This window comes from Pteropus vampyrus, unplaced genomic scaffold (assembly GCF_000151845.1).
Source record: "Pteropus vampyrus isolate Shadow unplaced genomic scaffold, Pvam_2.0 Scaffold91, whole genome shotgun sequence".
Classification (NCBI taxonomy): Eukaryota; Metazoa; Chordata; class Mammalia; order Chiroptera; family Pteropodidae; genus Pteropus; species Pteropus vampyrus.
In genome coordinates, this window is record NW_011888872.1 from 5,125,326 (window position 1) to 5,139,787 (window position 14,462).

Below are 14,462 nucleotides of genomic sequence, written 5' to 3' on the forward strand. Positions count from 1 at the left end.
AAACAGTTTGATAAATCAGGATGGTCAGGTCGTGGATAGTTTTTGCTTTAAAAGATCATTTGTCTTATTATTACAGAGGATATTGCTTATCATTACAAATAGTAAATATTGAGAAACTATGTTTCAAAAATTTATGTTTATAAGACATTTTGCACAAAACAACATGGTGAAGGGAAAGCATATAAATTGTTAGCTTAGCCACAATCATCGGGCACAGAAAAATTAAGCAGAATGCCATGTGTGCATTGCTGCATCAGTGATACAGTAAATTCGTACATCCTCAGAAAGTATAAAACCAGATTAAACAACCAGATTTAAGAAATGGTCAAGTATAAAGGTACACTAAATGTAACTCATATTAATGAATAAGAATTGATAGGTTTTATTAAAATGCACATATTAAATCTTCATGAAATATATTTGTTAAATCTTTGTGTATGACTGTTACCTCTGAAGGTCTTATTATATGCCGTTTGCCTCTTGGAGCTTCAAAAAACAGTTGTTCTTTGGCACCCGAATTAACTTGCAATAATTTTCCTGTTATGACAGAATAAAGTAGAGAGACAATTAAACTCTGCATGTATCTTTTCATTATAAAGTGATAAGCGTGGCTGCAACTATTTTGATTCATTTTAGTCAGTCTCATGAATTGACTAACTATATGGTGAATTAGTCAGAAATGTATGTAGAGGCAATTACATGGCATGGTACAAACTCCAAAGCTATGATTTTTTTAATATGGACCTCGTAAAATCTGACCTTGGACATTCTTTAAGGATAGAAGAATCAAACTTGCTATGCTTTAGTCTGCTGAAAAAAGACTAAATGAAAGTAGCTATTTCTCCAAAGCCTGACCAAATCTGTTTTGTATTCTTTCCCCCTGTAGCTTCTCAGCACAGAAATGTAGTAAAAGTAAACTGCTTTGGCAAGAATTATGAATTCAGAAGTGAGAAACTTGTTGCAAGCATTCACATTTGCTCAGGTCTAAATTCTAAATTTGCCCTTTAGAGTTTAGAAACATGAAAACAAGGGCACACAAAACAAACTATAAACGCTCTTTCCCCTCTCCCCTCCTCCATCTTACTTGAAAATCTGTAGAGAAATACAAGACTTTTTCAAAACAAAATGTTGAGCAAAAATAGTCTTTCGGTCTGATGTAAAATTATAGTCTTGGTTTCATTTTGATTAATGTTGAAAAAGATTAGATTTCCTAATTCTCCTCTACCACGTCAATAATCCTTTATGGCTTGAAATTTAAATGACTTAAGAAGTATACTTTCTAGTACTTTTTTAGCATTTTTTTTAAATTATGGAAAATTTCAAACACATACGAAAGTAAGAATAATATAAAGAACCCCCATGTGCCCAAGGTCCAGTTTCAGCAGTTACCAGCACACGGCCAATCGTAGTTCCTGAACCTCCACTCGGGTTCTCGCCCCAGATTATTCTGAAGCAAATCTCAGACAGCCTAATATTCCACCTGCAAATAACTCAGTGTATCTATACGTAACATTCTCCTCCCCTCTTTTTACCATAACTATTCATGGCTAGGAGTCTTGTAATGTCCTTCTTGAAAAAATAATACCAAAATAAGAACTTTGTGGTTTGTATTACATCTTTACCGGTTAAGTGGGCACCACCTGGGTTAGGAAACCTAGCTTGGCTAACCTTCAGGAATTGCAGATCTATTTCTAAGTGACTAATTAAAAACAAGGTTCTCTCATTTCATAACTGAAAACCTTAATCATTTTTAATCTGCTGAGTTATAACAAGGTGGTGAGGGGGGTTTGCCCTTGATGGTGAATTTAAAAATGTTTCCTGTGAAATGGGCACAATTTATGGCTGAACATACACAACTGGGAAAAGAAAAAAGGGAATTAAATTAGCTTTGGCTATTTAGCATTTTTTAAAAAAAATGAGTAACCAATAGTTTTTCAATGAACTAAATATATCTGCAAAAATATTTTTAGGATTCTTGAGTGATTGTGAATAACGAAGGATGTGGAAAAAGGATTAAAGGATTCAATGAAAACATTCCTTGAATATGGCTAATTTTAGAAGATTTTTGGCCATAACATCCTAACAGAACTCAAAGGATTGCAATTCTCAAATAAACCTAACAACTTACTTTATACCAGTTTCAAAGATCATATTCTACTTAGAAAAACAAACCAAAAACTATTAGAATAGCTCAGTGAAGTACTTTAGAATATTAGAAAATCTAAACTCAAGAGACGAGTACCAGAAGTGCTCCACAGAGCCACAGACACCTGTGGGGACCTACCTAGCCCATGCTCCTTCCCTGAGAATTGCCCTCTACTTGACCCAAAAGGGGTCAGGCCAGAGACTGGGCTGGGCAATCAAATTCTCTCCCTGGGAAATTGGAATCTGGGAGGCTGAATCAGTGGTGTTTTGCTGGAATTAAATGTGGACTTTGGGACTGAGTGTGGCATTTGGGGGCAACGGAGAGTGGGCCACGTGCAAAAGAATTAGGGAAAGCCTGCCTGTGCAGAGAGGGGCCAAAAGCAGACACTAGACCAAGGGGAGCAGTGGACACTTTAATGAGTTGCCTCAGAGCAGGAAAGGAGGGGAGAGGAACTTCCTGCTTGGTTTCTGGGCTTTTTCCAATTCATTCCTAAAGCTGGTTCCTCGGGAGATGCTATTTCCTGTTATTCCTGGATTCTATGAGATATCCCTATGTCCTTCCAATAAACTCATCTTTTATTATTATTTTAAAATTTAAGCTGGATTGAGTAGGTTCCTGTTCCTTGCAACCAATGATGTGAACTTTTTTTTAAACCAACTATTCTTGTGTTAAAAAGGTGGAATTATGGGTGTGTATTTTTTCACCCAAATTTTCTTTACTGCTCTGTTACACTGATTTTTTGTTTTAGGTGTAGAGGAAATATTTAGGTCACCACTTTTTTTTCCCTGCCTGCTTCCGTGTAATATATAACTACTGAAATATTCTGAGGACAGGAGCAGAAACAAGGAGCACAAAGTCTGTATAATCCATGTATGATTTACCCCTGAATAATAGTAACCTTGTTGTTTCAGAATCCTCATATTTTTATTCACTAAAAATATCTAGTCACACAGAATAAGAGAATTGAAAGAGACAGATGTCCTCATTTCTAAGCAGGTATAGTTAATCACATATCTTGTATGTGCATAGAGCTTTACAGTCCACAAAATGATTCACACACATCATCCCAGCTGCTATATAATTTACATGTTAGAACAATTCTAAAATTGGTACTAAATGTACCAAACATATCAGACTATTTGCAATGAAAATGGGAATGAGATTTCCTATTAGGGCTCAATTGTTAAAAGGTTTTACATTCCTCATATTTCTAGAAATATGAGGAATGTAAAAGCAGCTAGAAAATATCCTTCCATGTTTTCTCTCTCTCCATGTATATTTTTCTTTCTCAAGCATTCCGTGCAAGAGCTTTCATTCATGGATAGCTGTTGTTTCTGCAAAGGACTGATGCATTTTTTGGTTTTCCTAGGACCTGTGGTTGCCATGGACACAAAAGGCTGCCAAGGCTGAGGGCTGTGCTATTCCCCGCCTCTGACATGCCAGCTGGCTTGGCAAACGCGTTCACCATTTTTGACAAGATCAAAGGAATAAAACAGATTCCTGCTCCTAAATTTTGCTCTCTACCCTTTGCAGACCCTCGAGGCACCACTGTGAAAAGCTAGACTGGTCTTGAGGCAGTCTGGAACATTCTTGAGGTCAGGCATTTGTGTAACTAAGAAATCAGGAACATAAGAATGTCAGAATGACATATCTCATGGCAATGAAACTGGAGATAAACCAGGAAATATTCACGGGCACACTAGCTCTTATTCTCCAGATGGTATAACTCCTCCCTCAAGATCAAAAGTATTCTGTTCTCTTCTCAGTCCTAGAAACCATTCGATCTGATCCTCTCATCTGACTGAAGGGGCTGCTTAGGACAGAGGCAAGGTGGCTTTTCAGCCTCCTTACTCTCAGTGCCTTGGCCATCATCCTGAGCACTAGCTGGACCACAGATGCTAACTATTTGGGGCAGAATTATAGAAACAGCGAGGTTTGCCTCTCTCTACCAAGTGATGGCTCCACATTGAGGGCCTACATACAGACCTTTACCCAGCCTCCCCACAGCCTCGACCCCCTGATCTTGGCCAAGATCTTGTTCTTTCCATCTGGGACTTACTCTTCTTTATATCCCTATAGTATCCAATACAGAGCTTACACATTTACGGAATAAAAAAATCCTCTCAAAATGTGAATCAAATTACAATGAGAAACCACCTCACGCCCATTAAGATTGCTGCTATAAAAACAACAACAACAAAAACCCAGAAAACCACCAAGCATAGGCAAGAATGTAGAGAAGTTGGAACCCTCATGCGTTGTTGGTGGGAATGTAAAGTGCTGCGGCCTCTGTGGAAGACAGTATGGTGAGGTTCCTCAAAAAACTAAAAATAGAATTATCATTTGATCCAGAATTTCCACTTCTGAGTTTATACTCAAAAGAACTGTACACCTATGTTCATAGCAGCAAGATTCACAACAGCCAAAAGGTGGAAACAACCCATATAGCCACTGATGGATGAATAAACAAAATGTGGTACATACACTGGAGTATTATCTGGCCTTTAAAAGAAAAGAAATTCTGACACGTTACAACTTGAATGAATCTTGAGGATACTATGCAAAGTGAAATAAGCCAGTCGCAAAAAGACAGATACTATATGACTCCACTTATATGAAGGACTCCACTTATATTAAACAAACAAACAAACAAACAAATAAAATATCCAAGAAGGGGGTTGAGAAGTCGCTGCATCCATACACCCCCTCAACCACACTGGTTCCTAGATAAGTCTCAAGCAGCTGATGTCCTACCCAATCACAAATGCCAGCCTAAGTCCTTGGCACTCGGTCTGCCATGCCCCTGACAGGAAAGTGAAAAGGACTTATCTAATTTCCCTTTGCTCCTGCTGGGCTTGTCTCTTACCATAAATGGCATGTTATCTTCCTCTCTATTGCATTGTATAAAATGCTTGCAGGTTGTAAAGCTTAAAGTCTTAATTCCAGTGTAGCAAGAACAGTTACAACTAAAGATCTGCCTTGGCAGAAGAATCAGTTTACGGCAACTACTTCAAGAAATACCCGAAATAAAATATTTTGGCAACTCTGAAATGATCTCTTTTTGGTTGAGGTGCTCATTATCTCTTTATCCTGGTTTATTTTAGTTGCTTTCCAACTCCAGGCTCACTCACTCTCCCTAAGATGGTAGGAAATGCCCCACCCCAAGTCCCTTAGAATTACCTAATGCCTATAGGATAAAGTTCAGTGTTCAACTTCCACTTGTGACATAAAAGTTCCTTCACATTTCGTCTCCATCTGTCCCTCCACATTCTCCTCCCTTCATACCCTCAGCTATTCAGCATTACTATTTCTTAATCACCCTGCTCTTTCACCTCCATGTCTTGGCACACCGTGTTTCTTCTAAGCCTGGAAGGCTTTGCCATCAGGTGAATTTATGCTCATCCTTTAAGATCCATCTAAAAAGTCACTCCTTCTGTAAAGGCTCCATGATTCCCCTGGGAGCTCTTCCTCAGAATACACCACTGCACTTGGTGCTCTTCTACCACAGTGGACTAAAACTTCTCTGAGAGCTGGGACCCTGCCCTTTCCTAAACGCCTGCTCCAGACTCTAACATTGGCCAATTTCCCAGGATGAGATTTAAAAGTGTCCTACCCTATAGCACTGGCACTCCACCCTGGGTGCTTAATGCTGACTTGCCCACTCCAAGCCCCCCGCTCACCACACCTTACTCCTGTGCCTCCCCCAGTTTGTGCTCTTGTATTCTTCAGGTACAAGCATGTCTGTCCTCAGTAAATGATAAACTCTGCAATGAGCACGAACCATGTCTCACTTCTGGATCTTCCACATTTTCTGGCTTAAGACTTTGCAAATGGCAGAAGTGAAATTTGTTAAATAAATGAACAAACAGACATATCCCCATGGTGTTTGTGAGCATGACTTAGAGGCTAGATTGAGAGCTCAAGAAACCACAGAAACTTTAGGTGAGGTGAAGGTAGCTTTCTGCTTCTGCTGGAGGATGGAAATTGCTTGAGACTTCTTGGATAGTTCGTTGGGAGGTAGAACATTGGGAGGAAAAGGGACAGCAATAAGGAGGAAACACAAGGCAAGGACACAGCGTGTAGAACCTCAAAGGGGAGGTGGTGGCTTGCTAGGGTAACAGAAGTTATGATATACATCTTTAACTCTCTTAAAACTCAATGGCTTAACAACAACAAAAACAACAATATGGAAAAGTACTCAAAAATATTAACAGTATCGCCTTTAGGTTATAAAATTATAGTCGTTTACATTGTTGTGGGGTCCCCTTCTCTGTTTTTCTTTAAAATTCAACTGCTGTTCTCTCTAGAAACGATATGTGAATAGACGCTGATTTGTTAAATAAAAATTACATTTAAAGCCACAACATACTTTACCTCTAGAGTCCCAGTCGATATGAGTAATATAACTAGAAGCACCTTTACAGATGCCAACCCTTTTACTTGTAAGTACATTGTAAATATCCACAAAGTTATCATGGGATGCCACGGCAAGGTATTTTCCTGTATCTATAAAGAAAAACATGCAGTTAATATCAAAACATTTTGTAGAAGTATTTACTTCCAGGAACTTAGTATTCTTAAGTGGGGAAAAAGGTCAAGAATAATGAAAATAGTCCACGATTGTAACTTTTTGTCCCAACACATTTAAAAAAGTTTTTGCTGTCATCTTTACCTTTTGAAAATTTGATATCCGAGATCATTTCTTTTCTGTGATGGAAGGAGACCATGTCTTCAACAGTGTCAGCGTTTACGACCAGGAAACTCCCATCGTTCAGGCCGACTGCTAAGGCTTTCCCATCAGGGGAGAAGGCACAGCATCTTCCACCTGCAAAAGAATCCACAGGGAACAGTGTTATTATCCATAACTTTACTGTCAAACAACCAAATGAAGAGATGGAGAAACTTGTATATGTGCATTATGCATGGACATATGACTGCCTTTAACACTACTTGTGAGAAGAACTAAAACTTCATAATTTAAAAAAAAAAACTCTTCCCTCCAAATACAAACACAATAATCATAATGCTAAAAATACATTTCAATTGCTTTGAGGGTATCCACTCATTTCTTGGCATCTGAATACTTGGGGTTTTCAAAAGATTAACATAACCAGTATCTTTGCTCCCAAAAAGAAGTAATATATAAGAACAGGATTTCTGTAATAAAATTTCTAGAAACTATTTTTTATACCATGCCTTACACATAAAGCTTGTTTTAGAGAACCTTGTTGCTCTACTCCTAGTCGCTCCAATTCTCAGATCCATGGGTCACAATACATAATGCTAGAGGTGATTTTGTTCTTGCCTCTTCTATCATGGGAAGAATGGAATATGCACAACATTCTCTCAAGAGGTGTCTAATCACAGGGAGATGGTGCTGCCTGAGCAATGTTTTCCTCTGCTTTGGAGAGTGACAGGGAGACATTTCTAAGCAAGGAGTGGGGACTCTGGCGGGGGGTATGCTGACTAGGAATCCTATTTGAGAATATGTCTTTCCCCATTCTAGCTGTGAGATTTAGGTAAGCACAGACCCAGTGGTGGGACAGGCATGCAACCTTGTATTAAGGCACTCCAAGCTGAGTTTCCATACACACACCCCTCGGTCACTATTCATGGTATGCTGAAAGCTATGTCCATACCAATAACTTTACATCAGCTCTCTTAATTTTATCTTCCTTCACTCATTCATTCACTTAGCAAACAATTACCTACAGTGAGTCAGGCATGGTGCAGGTCCAAGGGGAGCCTGCCCTTGAGGAGAGTTACCAAGATTAGGTTAACCATATAATTTATTGTACAAACCAGGACACTTCTGAGAGTGAGAAGGAAAGCTATAAATAATTACACCAGGACAACAGCTATAAACTGGGCTGAAAGGTCATCTTATCTAATGTAGTGTTCTTTTGAACTGATTTTTAACTAGTGAATAAAGTCCATTGTCTGACATTCAAGTCCCTTGCAATAAGGACTCGGTCTGTCATTTCCTCAATATAAATCAGTGGCCAAATGATTCAATCTTGTAGTGGTTAAGAGCATGGACTCTGGAGTCAGAGCTGGATTTGAGTCCTGGCTTCACCATTTACAAAGGCCTGGAAGTCAGTGTAAAAAGAAGCAATATGCCAGGAGGAGGCAGCATCACGCAGTGGCCGCGGGTGTGCTCCCTGAAGGCACGCTGCCAGGGTTAGAATTCAGTTTCATCATTTACAGGCTGCAGGACTTTGGGCAAGTGACTTAAGTTCTCTATGCCTCAGTTCCCTAAATTTTTAGGTGGTAAAATAATGGCTTTTTTCGCTGGGATCCCATGAAGACCAAACTCAAAGTGTGAGTGCAGTTGCTGGCAACAGCAATATCAGTCAGCATCCTTGTTGTTCCTGCTATCCTGACATCTTTATTTCGTCCCCTTAGAACACATCCCTGATGTTTCTGCTTATAAAACTGCCCAGTATGAATACTTTAGCACCAGATCCCAATCTCATCCTTTCCCATCTTAAGGACTTCTGCAAATCCTTTGGGTCTCAGATCTCATGTTTCTTCCTTGATGAAGCCACCGCTGGCAGCAGGCCTTCCTCTGAGCCTCCATGGTACCTTGTTTGTTTGGGCCAGATAGCTTTGTCTCTCCACACCCATTCTCGAACCTGCTCTATGCCTGAACCTAGCCTGTATAGACTGTTTCAATGGGCTCCTCTGGCTCCCGATTGGGTTAGGGCAAGAAGAACACAGGCAGGAGAAGGGAGAGAGGGAGGCTACATGTATTCCCCTAGCTGCCTCTCTGTGAGGTCACTGCATACGGCTAAATCTCTGGGCTGATGGTCATAGCTGCTGCCAGGCTTCTGTCTCACACAGCTCTCATTTGCAGATTCCAATAATCACTCCTTCCTCCAGCCTCTTCAGGCCCAGGGCTGGAAATGGTACCTCGCCATTAAGAGCATCATAATACTGCACTGTCCTCAGTCGTTTCTCAACATCCTACCTACCTCTTTATAAATAGTCTTGTTTTCAGACTCTCCTCAAATTACCCAATTTGAATTCACCATCTGTTTCTGGGACTCTGTTCAAATCTTGTCCACCTCTGAAACTAGAGATAGGACCAGTCATCCTGCCATCCCCAGTGCCTGACACAGAGAAGCTACTCAGTAAATGTCTGCTAAATTTGTACATCTTGATATACCTCTGAGTTGTAGTGCAGCTAGGTGTTCAGTACATATTTACTCTTTTCTTGATTTTTTGGTACAGCTGATTTTTGTTTTTCAGTAATGAAATCAGTTCTGGAGACTGTCAGACATAAAGATAAACAGCATTCTTTACAAGCTGATGTATTTCAACTGACTCTCAAGCTCCCGATGAGAAGGACATATTGCCCCCAGGTGGCAAATGTCTGTGCAGTGCAAGGAAAATCAAGTGACTCACAGAGCTGGGCACCGATGGATCAGGCCAGCCTCCTGGAATAATTCTACAGGTGCTGGGTTATGACTATAGCAGCAAACACTGAATTCCTGTTGTCTAGCATATTTGGGGGCTCTCAGTAAATACTAGTTAAATGGATAAATGAATCCAACACATTCTGTTGTTTGTAAATACTTTTACACATGTGTAAGGTGATGTCACATACCTTTTTTGAGTTTCCGTACCGCCAGCATACGGTGCTGGGAGGATAATTCCCAGATGCGAAGGGTTTTATCATCGCTCACTGTTGCACAGATGGGCAGGAGAGGGTGAGCTGCCAACCCCCACACTTCTCCTTCCATGTGCCCCTGTGGGAGAGGAAGTTGGACAACATCAACTTAGTTCATGCTTTTCAGCTTGCCCTTCAACAGCCTTGTGCTACATATTCAGCCCAAGAGTATTCCAAAAAGGCTCAAATAGTAATAAACACAGTTTGAGCTTCCTTGAGCCAAAATGATTGCAGTGAATTTTTCATTGAACCTGAATCTAAAGCTGGGCCTACATGATGTGAAAGCATTCATTTGGAAAGCAAAATATGGTCTCATCACTTATAAATTTGGTTTACATGATGCCAAACATCTTCTCATTTAGAAACTTCTGGGTGGATAATGAAGTGTCCTTATTTTGTCCTGTTATTTGACATTGAATAAACATAGTACATACGTATGTCTTTGTAAAACAGCTTGATCACAACAACGCAAACCACTTCAATAAAACATATTCTGAAAGATATAGGTACCACCTATCTTTGTCAGAGGAATTGGACAGCAATATTCTTATTAATTCAGTTTTAGTCCTTTGAATGTATAGCATGTGGCAGAACAGAAATAAAAGAGAGCTAGACTTTTATTTCAGGCGTCCTGGGTTCAGCATTTGTTCACAAATTGGTCTATCCAGAGAACACTGGACAACTGAAAGCTACCTGCTAGGGACTGGACCAGTTCCATATACTTACATTTTATCAAAAACACACTTAACTGGCTTAGAATAATAACTGAAATAATACAATATTTAAAAATGAACAATTAGGGAGAAAATGAATCTGATTTCAATAACTTACTGCTCAATAAAGCAGTGTAAAGAATAGATTAGTGTACAGAGCAATAAAACAGACTAGATTGTTTACTGAACTTCTGCTTTTGGTGACTAATTACGAAAAGGCTTTGCTTAGTAAAGCAAAAAGGAAGACCATATACAGGCATCTGAAAGGTGTTTGCAGTTGGAATGCTTTAGGGAGCAGGTGGCTTTCCAAAGAGAAGTTGAATGATTCCGGTTTAACTGGGAAGCTGTTTGAGCAAAATAGTAATTTGGCAGAAGGCACAAAGTTCCAAACACAGCTGACATTCAAATATCTGAGAAGGGCTAAAGGGTGTAGATATTGTTTTTGGATTTATTGGATTTGGAGCACCCTTCATCCCTAGTTTTCTTTCTTTCAGAAGCTTCCCAAGGTCACACTCAGAGGATGGGTCAGGAGGTCAACCCCCATGTCTCCCCAAAACTGGAGCTGTTTGGAGCTCTTTGTTCATTTTGCTTGAAGACAAGGTTGTAGAGCTCTGAAATCCTTCTAAACTACTGCTCATATACTGATTTAAAAATATTTAATTGAATATGATTATTTTAATTCCTGTATAACAGGAATGGACAGTAAGCAAGGCAGGTTGGAAGAATCTTGAGTGGCACAAGGAAATGAGCTTGGGATCTTACTTTCCTACTGATCACTCATAAAGGTGATGATACCCAGCTGCATAATTGCATTGATTATATTCAAAGTATACACAATGGAAATTGTCAGAACTCACCTCGTGTCACTTCTCTCCTCCCCCAATCTAGCTATCCTTCTCTTAAGTAAGCAATCTATTCCAAGTGATATTGGGTCACCAGGCTTTTGAAAATGGAAAAGTGGTTCCGATATGGTCCCCCCCAGCAGGGTAGCTGATGGTCTTAATCATGCTGCCTCTACTGTTCCTTAACTTTTGCTCAGTGCCTACCCTATCTCAGAGCAGGACTGTGAGCCCTGAGAGCACAGGAAGCCCTACTCCACCATGCACAGCACACAACACAGAGCAGATCTTGGCTGGAGAACTAACATTGATTGAATTCAACTACCGAGTTCTACCTAGAAGAGAGAGGCAAATGAGTGATACACCAGAAGAAGAAAGAGAGACTGAGAATAAAGGAAATGAATGGTACCCATATAAGAAGAGAAGACGGTTCCACCGCCCACCCGAAGCTCAGGGGACCATGATTCTGCACTGCTTTCCTGTGGTTTCCCTGCTGAGACATTTAGAGAACAGCCTGCTATAGTTAAAAAGAGGGGCTCAGTATCTGACAGACCTCGGTTTGAATCCCAGCTCTGCAGTTCTTAGCAGGTGGCTGTGGATGGTTTATTGGGCTTGGGGCCCCTCATCAATAAAACAATTTCAACTGAACGAATCTGTTGTAGAGATGAGAAATTTTGTATAATAGTATTGCCTGACACATAGTACGTGTTTAATAAATAGTACCTGTGATTATTTTTATTATTAGAATAGAAAAAATATATAATAGAATCTTAGAGAACAAAAAAGTGAAAAGTCTTTATTGTCAAATTTAAAACATATTTAAACAAAATTGGCTCAACTATAACATAATACTTTGAGTTTAAAGTTAGAAAACTTAGAGTTTAAATCTTACAGTATTTTTTAAATTACAGTATTATGGTATAAATCTTATAAAATATTTAGCAAAATAGCATGTGTGAAAACAATTTAAAGTCAAACATTTGGGGATTTAAAAAATCAGTGAATTATTAAAAAGACTAAATTTTTAAAATTGAAATAAAGGCCTTTTTAATAAAATGAATAAGAAGTCACAGACAGAAAGAAAAATAAATTAGTTTAGCAGGAAACGACAAAAACATGAGCAGCTGGAGAACAAAGAAGTCACGCTTCGAGGACGCATGTCCAGCATAGTTCTCAATCTGGCTGTCCGGCAGTCAGCCACAGAGCTTCAAAGTTTGTTTTTAATACATTGATTCTTATGGTGGGATATCCAGAATGGGACTTGAGCACATGCATTTCTAAAACATCATAGTGTTCTGAGCCATGAGCTGTGTGGAGACCTGTTCCCAGAATGCAGCCAATCAGAGGGTCCCTCTCAGTGGGATTTTGGGATTCATCCCTAATATAGCAAGCTCACAGGCATGAGTCAAGTCAGAGGAAGTGGATGAAGCTCCTCCATTGGACACACAGAAATCCTGAAGCTTATATAATCAGTGCCCATTCTTTCACTCCACCTTCTGAACACACACCCTCTCACCTCCCCTGCCTCTTTCATCTATAAATAAGTCCTATCCATCACCAAATTGGGCAGGGCTAACTACTCATCTACTATTATGCTCTCAGGTAAGATTTTATCACTTCTTTGATCTTTGAGGATTTAGAGTTAATTATTTTAATCTGATTTTACCTATATATAATTCTTGAGGGCAGAGGGAGGGTAAGGAGTACGTGATATGTTTATGCAAATCAAGACTGAGGCTAGAGTGAAGTACAAAATCTAAAGAGGTGCTTATATGTTTGGTGTGTGTGGAGCAGAGAAATTGTTTTACTGATTGACAGACCTGGAGGAACTACACCTAAGGAGCCTTTGTCATACCTGGACTTGATTTAGATGATGAGGTTATGGGCTCTGAGCAGCTACAGTAATGGGATAAGGCTCCTGGAGACCTTGGGACGGGGAATAAACTTTAAATGGGTGGGAACATGAAGAACTGGGGAGCAGAGGATGATCTGCGATGGGCAAACACTTAAAGTGACCTTCATGATCCTCCTAGTTGTCATGCTCTTGTATAATCAACTTCCTTTGAGTGTGGCATGACCTGTGGCTTGTTTTCAATCAATAACATGGCAAAGGTAATGGATGTTTATGATTATATGTACATGATGATATGATTATGTTAAATAAGACTTCAGTGCCTATTTTTTCTCTCTCCCTTGCTGGATTTGAGGAAGTAAGGGACCAGTTGGGGAACCTTGTATGGCAAGGAATTGTGGGCAGCCTCTAGGAGATGAAGGTGGCCTCTCACCAACAGCCGGGAAGGAATGGAAGCCCTCAGTCCTACAACCACGAGGATCTGAATTCTGCTAACCTGAATGACCTTGGAAGCAGATCCTTCAGTTGACCCTCAGATGAGACTGCAGCCTGGCTCTCAGTACAGCCTTGCAGAACCTCAGAGGACCCAGCTAAGCCATGCTCAAACTTCTGATCCACAAAAAATCATAAGTTAATAAACGTGTGCTGTTTCAAGCTCCTGGGTTTGTGGCACTTTGTTACACAACTATAGGTAATTAATACTTGTACAACTCTGAGAGTCAATGCCTCTTTAAATTTTGCACATTAAGCGCCACTCCCCCTCTGCCTCGCCCTAGTCCTGGCTTTGATGTGAATTGTGGTTTAGAATATGAACAAACACAGTACCTGAATGAGCAGCGTCATTGGGCCGCTTTTATCAATTTCTAGGATCTCTCCATTTTTTGTTCCCACCAGGATATGTCCATGTCCCAACGTAATGGCTCGAATTGAAGGGTTATCTTCCAAAAGCAAGCCTGAGGGGGAGAAATCATATTTAGTAGAAGAAAAAATAAAAAGGTTTACTATTATATAAATTCTGTTTTATAGTTCCAAAGTACTAGGTATTTGGCAATCACCCTTGATGTTTCTACCAGGGGCCTAGAGCTCTGAACATGGAAGAAAGAATTGATTTGGTCATGTTTTTTCCAAGAACATCAGAACTACTGTCTCCATCCCAAAATATTTCTATTGTATGATTGGGAATGGCACCTTTAGAGCTAGTGGACAATGCTGCTCTTTTAATGGCATAAGTCTTCAAGCA

General features: G+C 39.8%; 1 protein-coding gene across 1 annotated transcript in view; it reads right to left on the minus strand.

Annotated features, from left to right (window-relative positions):
* Positions 1–14,462, minus strand: part of EML6 (echinoderm microtubule associated protein like 6) — a 274,207-nt gene that overhangs the window by 54,309 nt on the left and 205,436 nt on the right. The window contains exons 20-25 of the mRNA XM_023532868.1: positions 14,411–14,462; positions 14,048–14,175; positions 9,756–9,897; positions 6,819–6,971; positions 6,521–6,652; positions 449–537 (exon numbers count right to left, since the gene is read on the minus strand). The exon at positions 14,411–14,462 is cut by the window's right edge and continues 3 nt beyond it. Coding sequence (XP_023388636.1) covers positions 449–537; positions 6,521–6,652; positions 6,819–6,971; positions 9,756–9,897; positions 14,048–14,175; positions 14,411–14,462 — 696 coding nt within the window. The remainder of the gene's footprint in view (positions 1–448; positions 538–6,520; positions 6,653–6,818; positions 6,972–9,755; positions 9,898–14,047; positions 14,176–14,410) is intronic.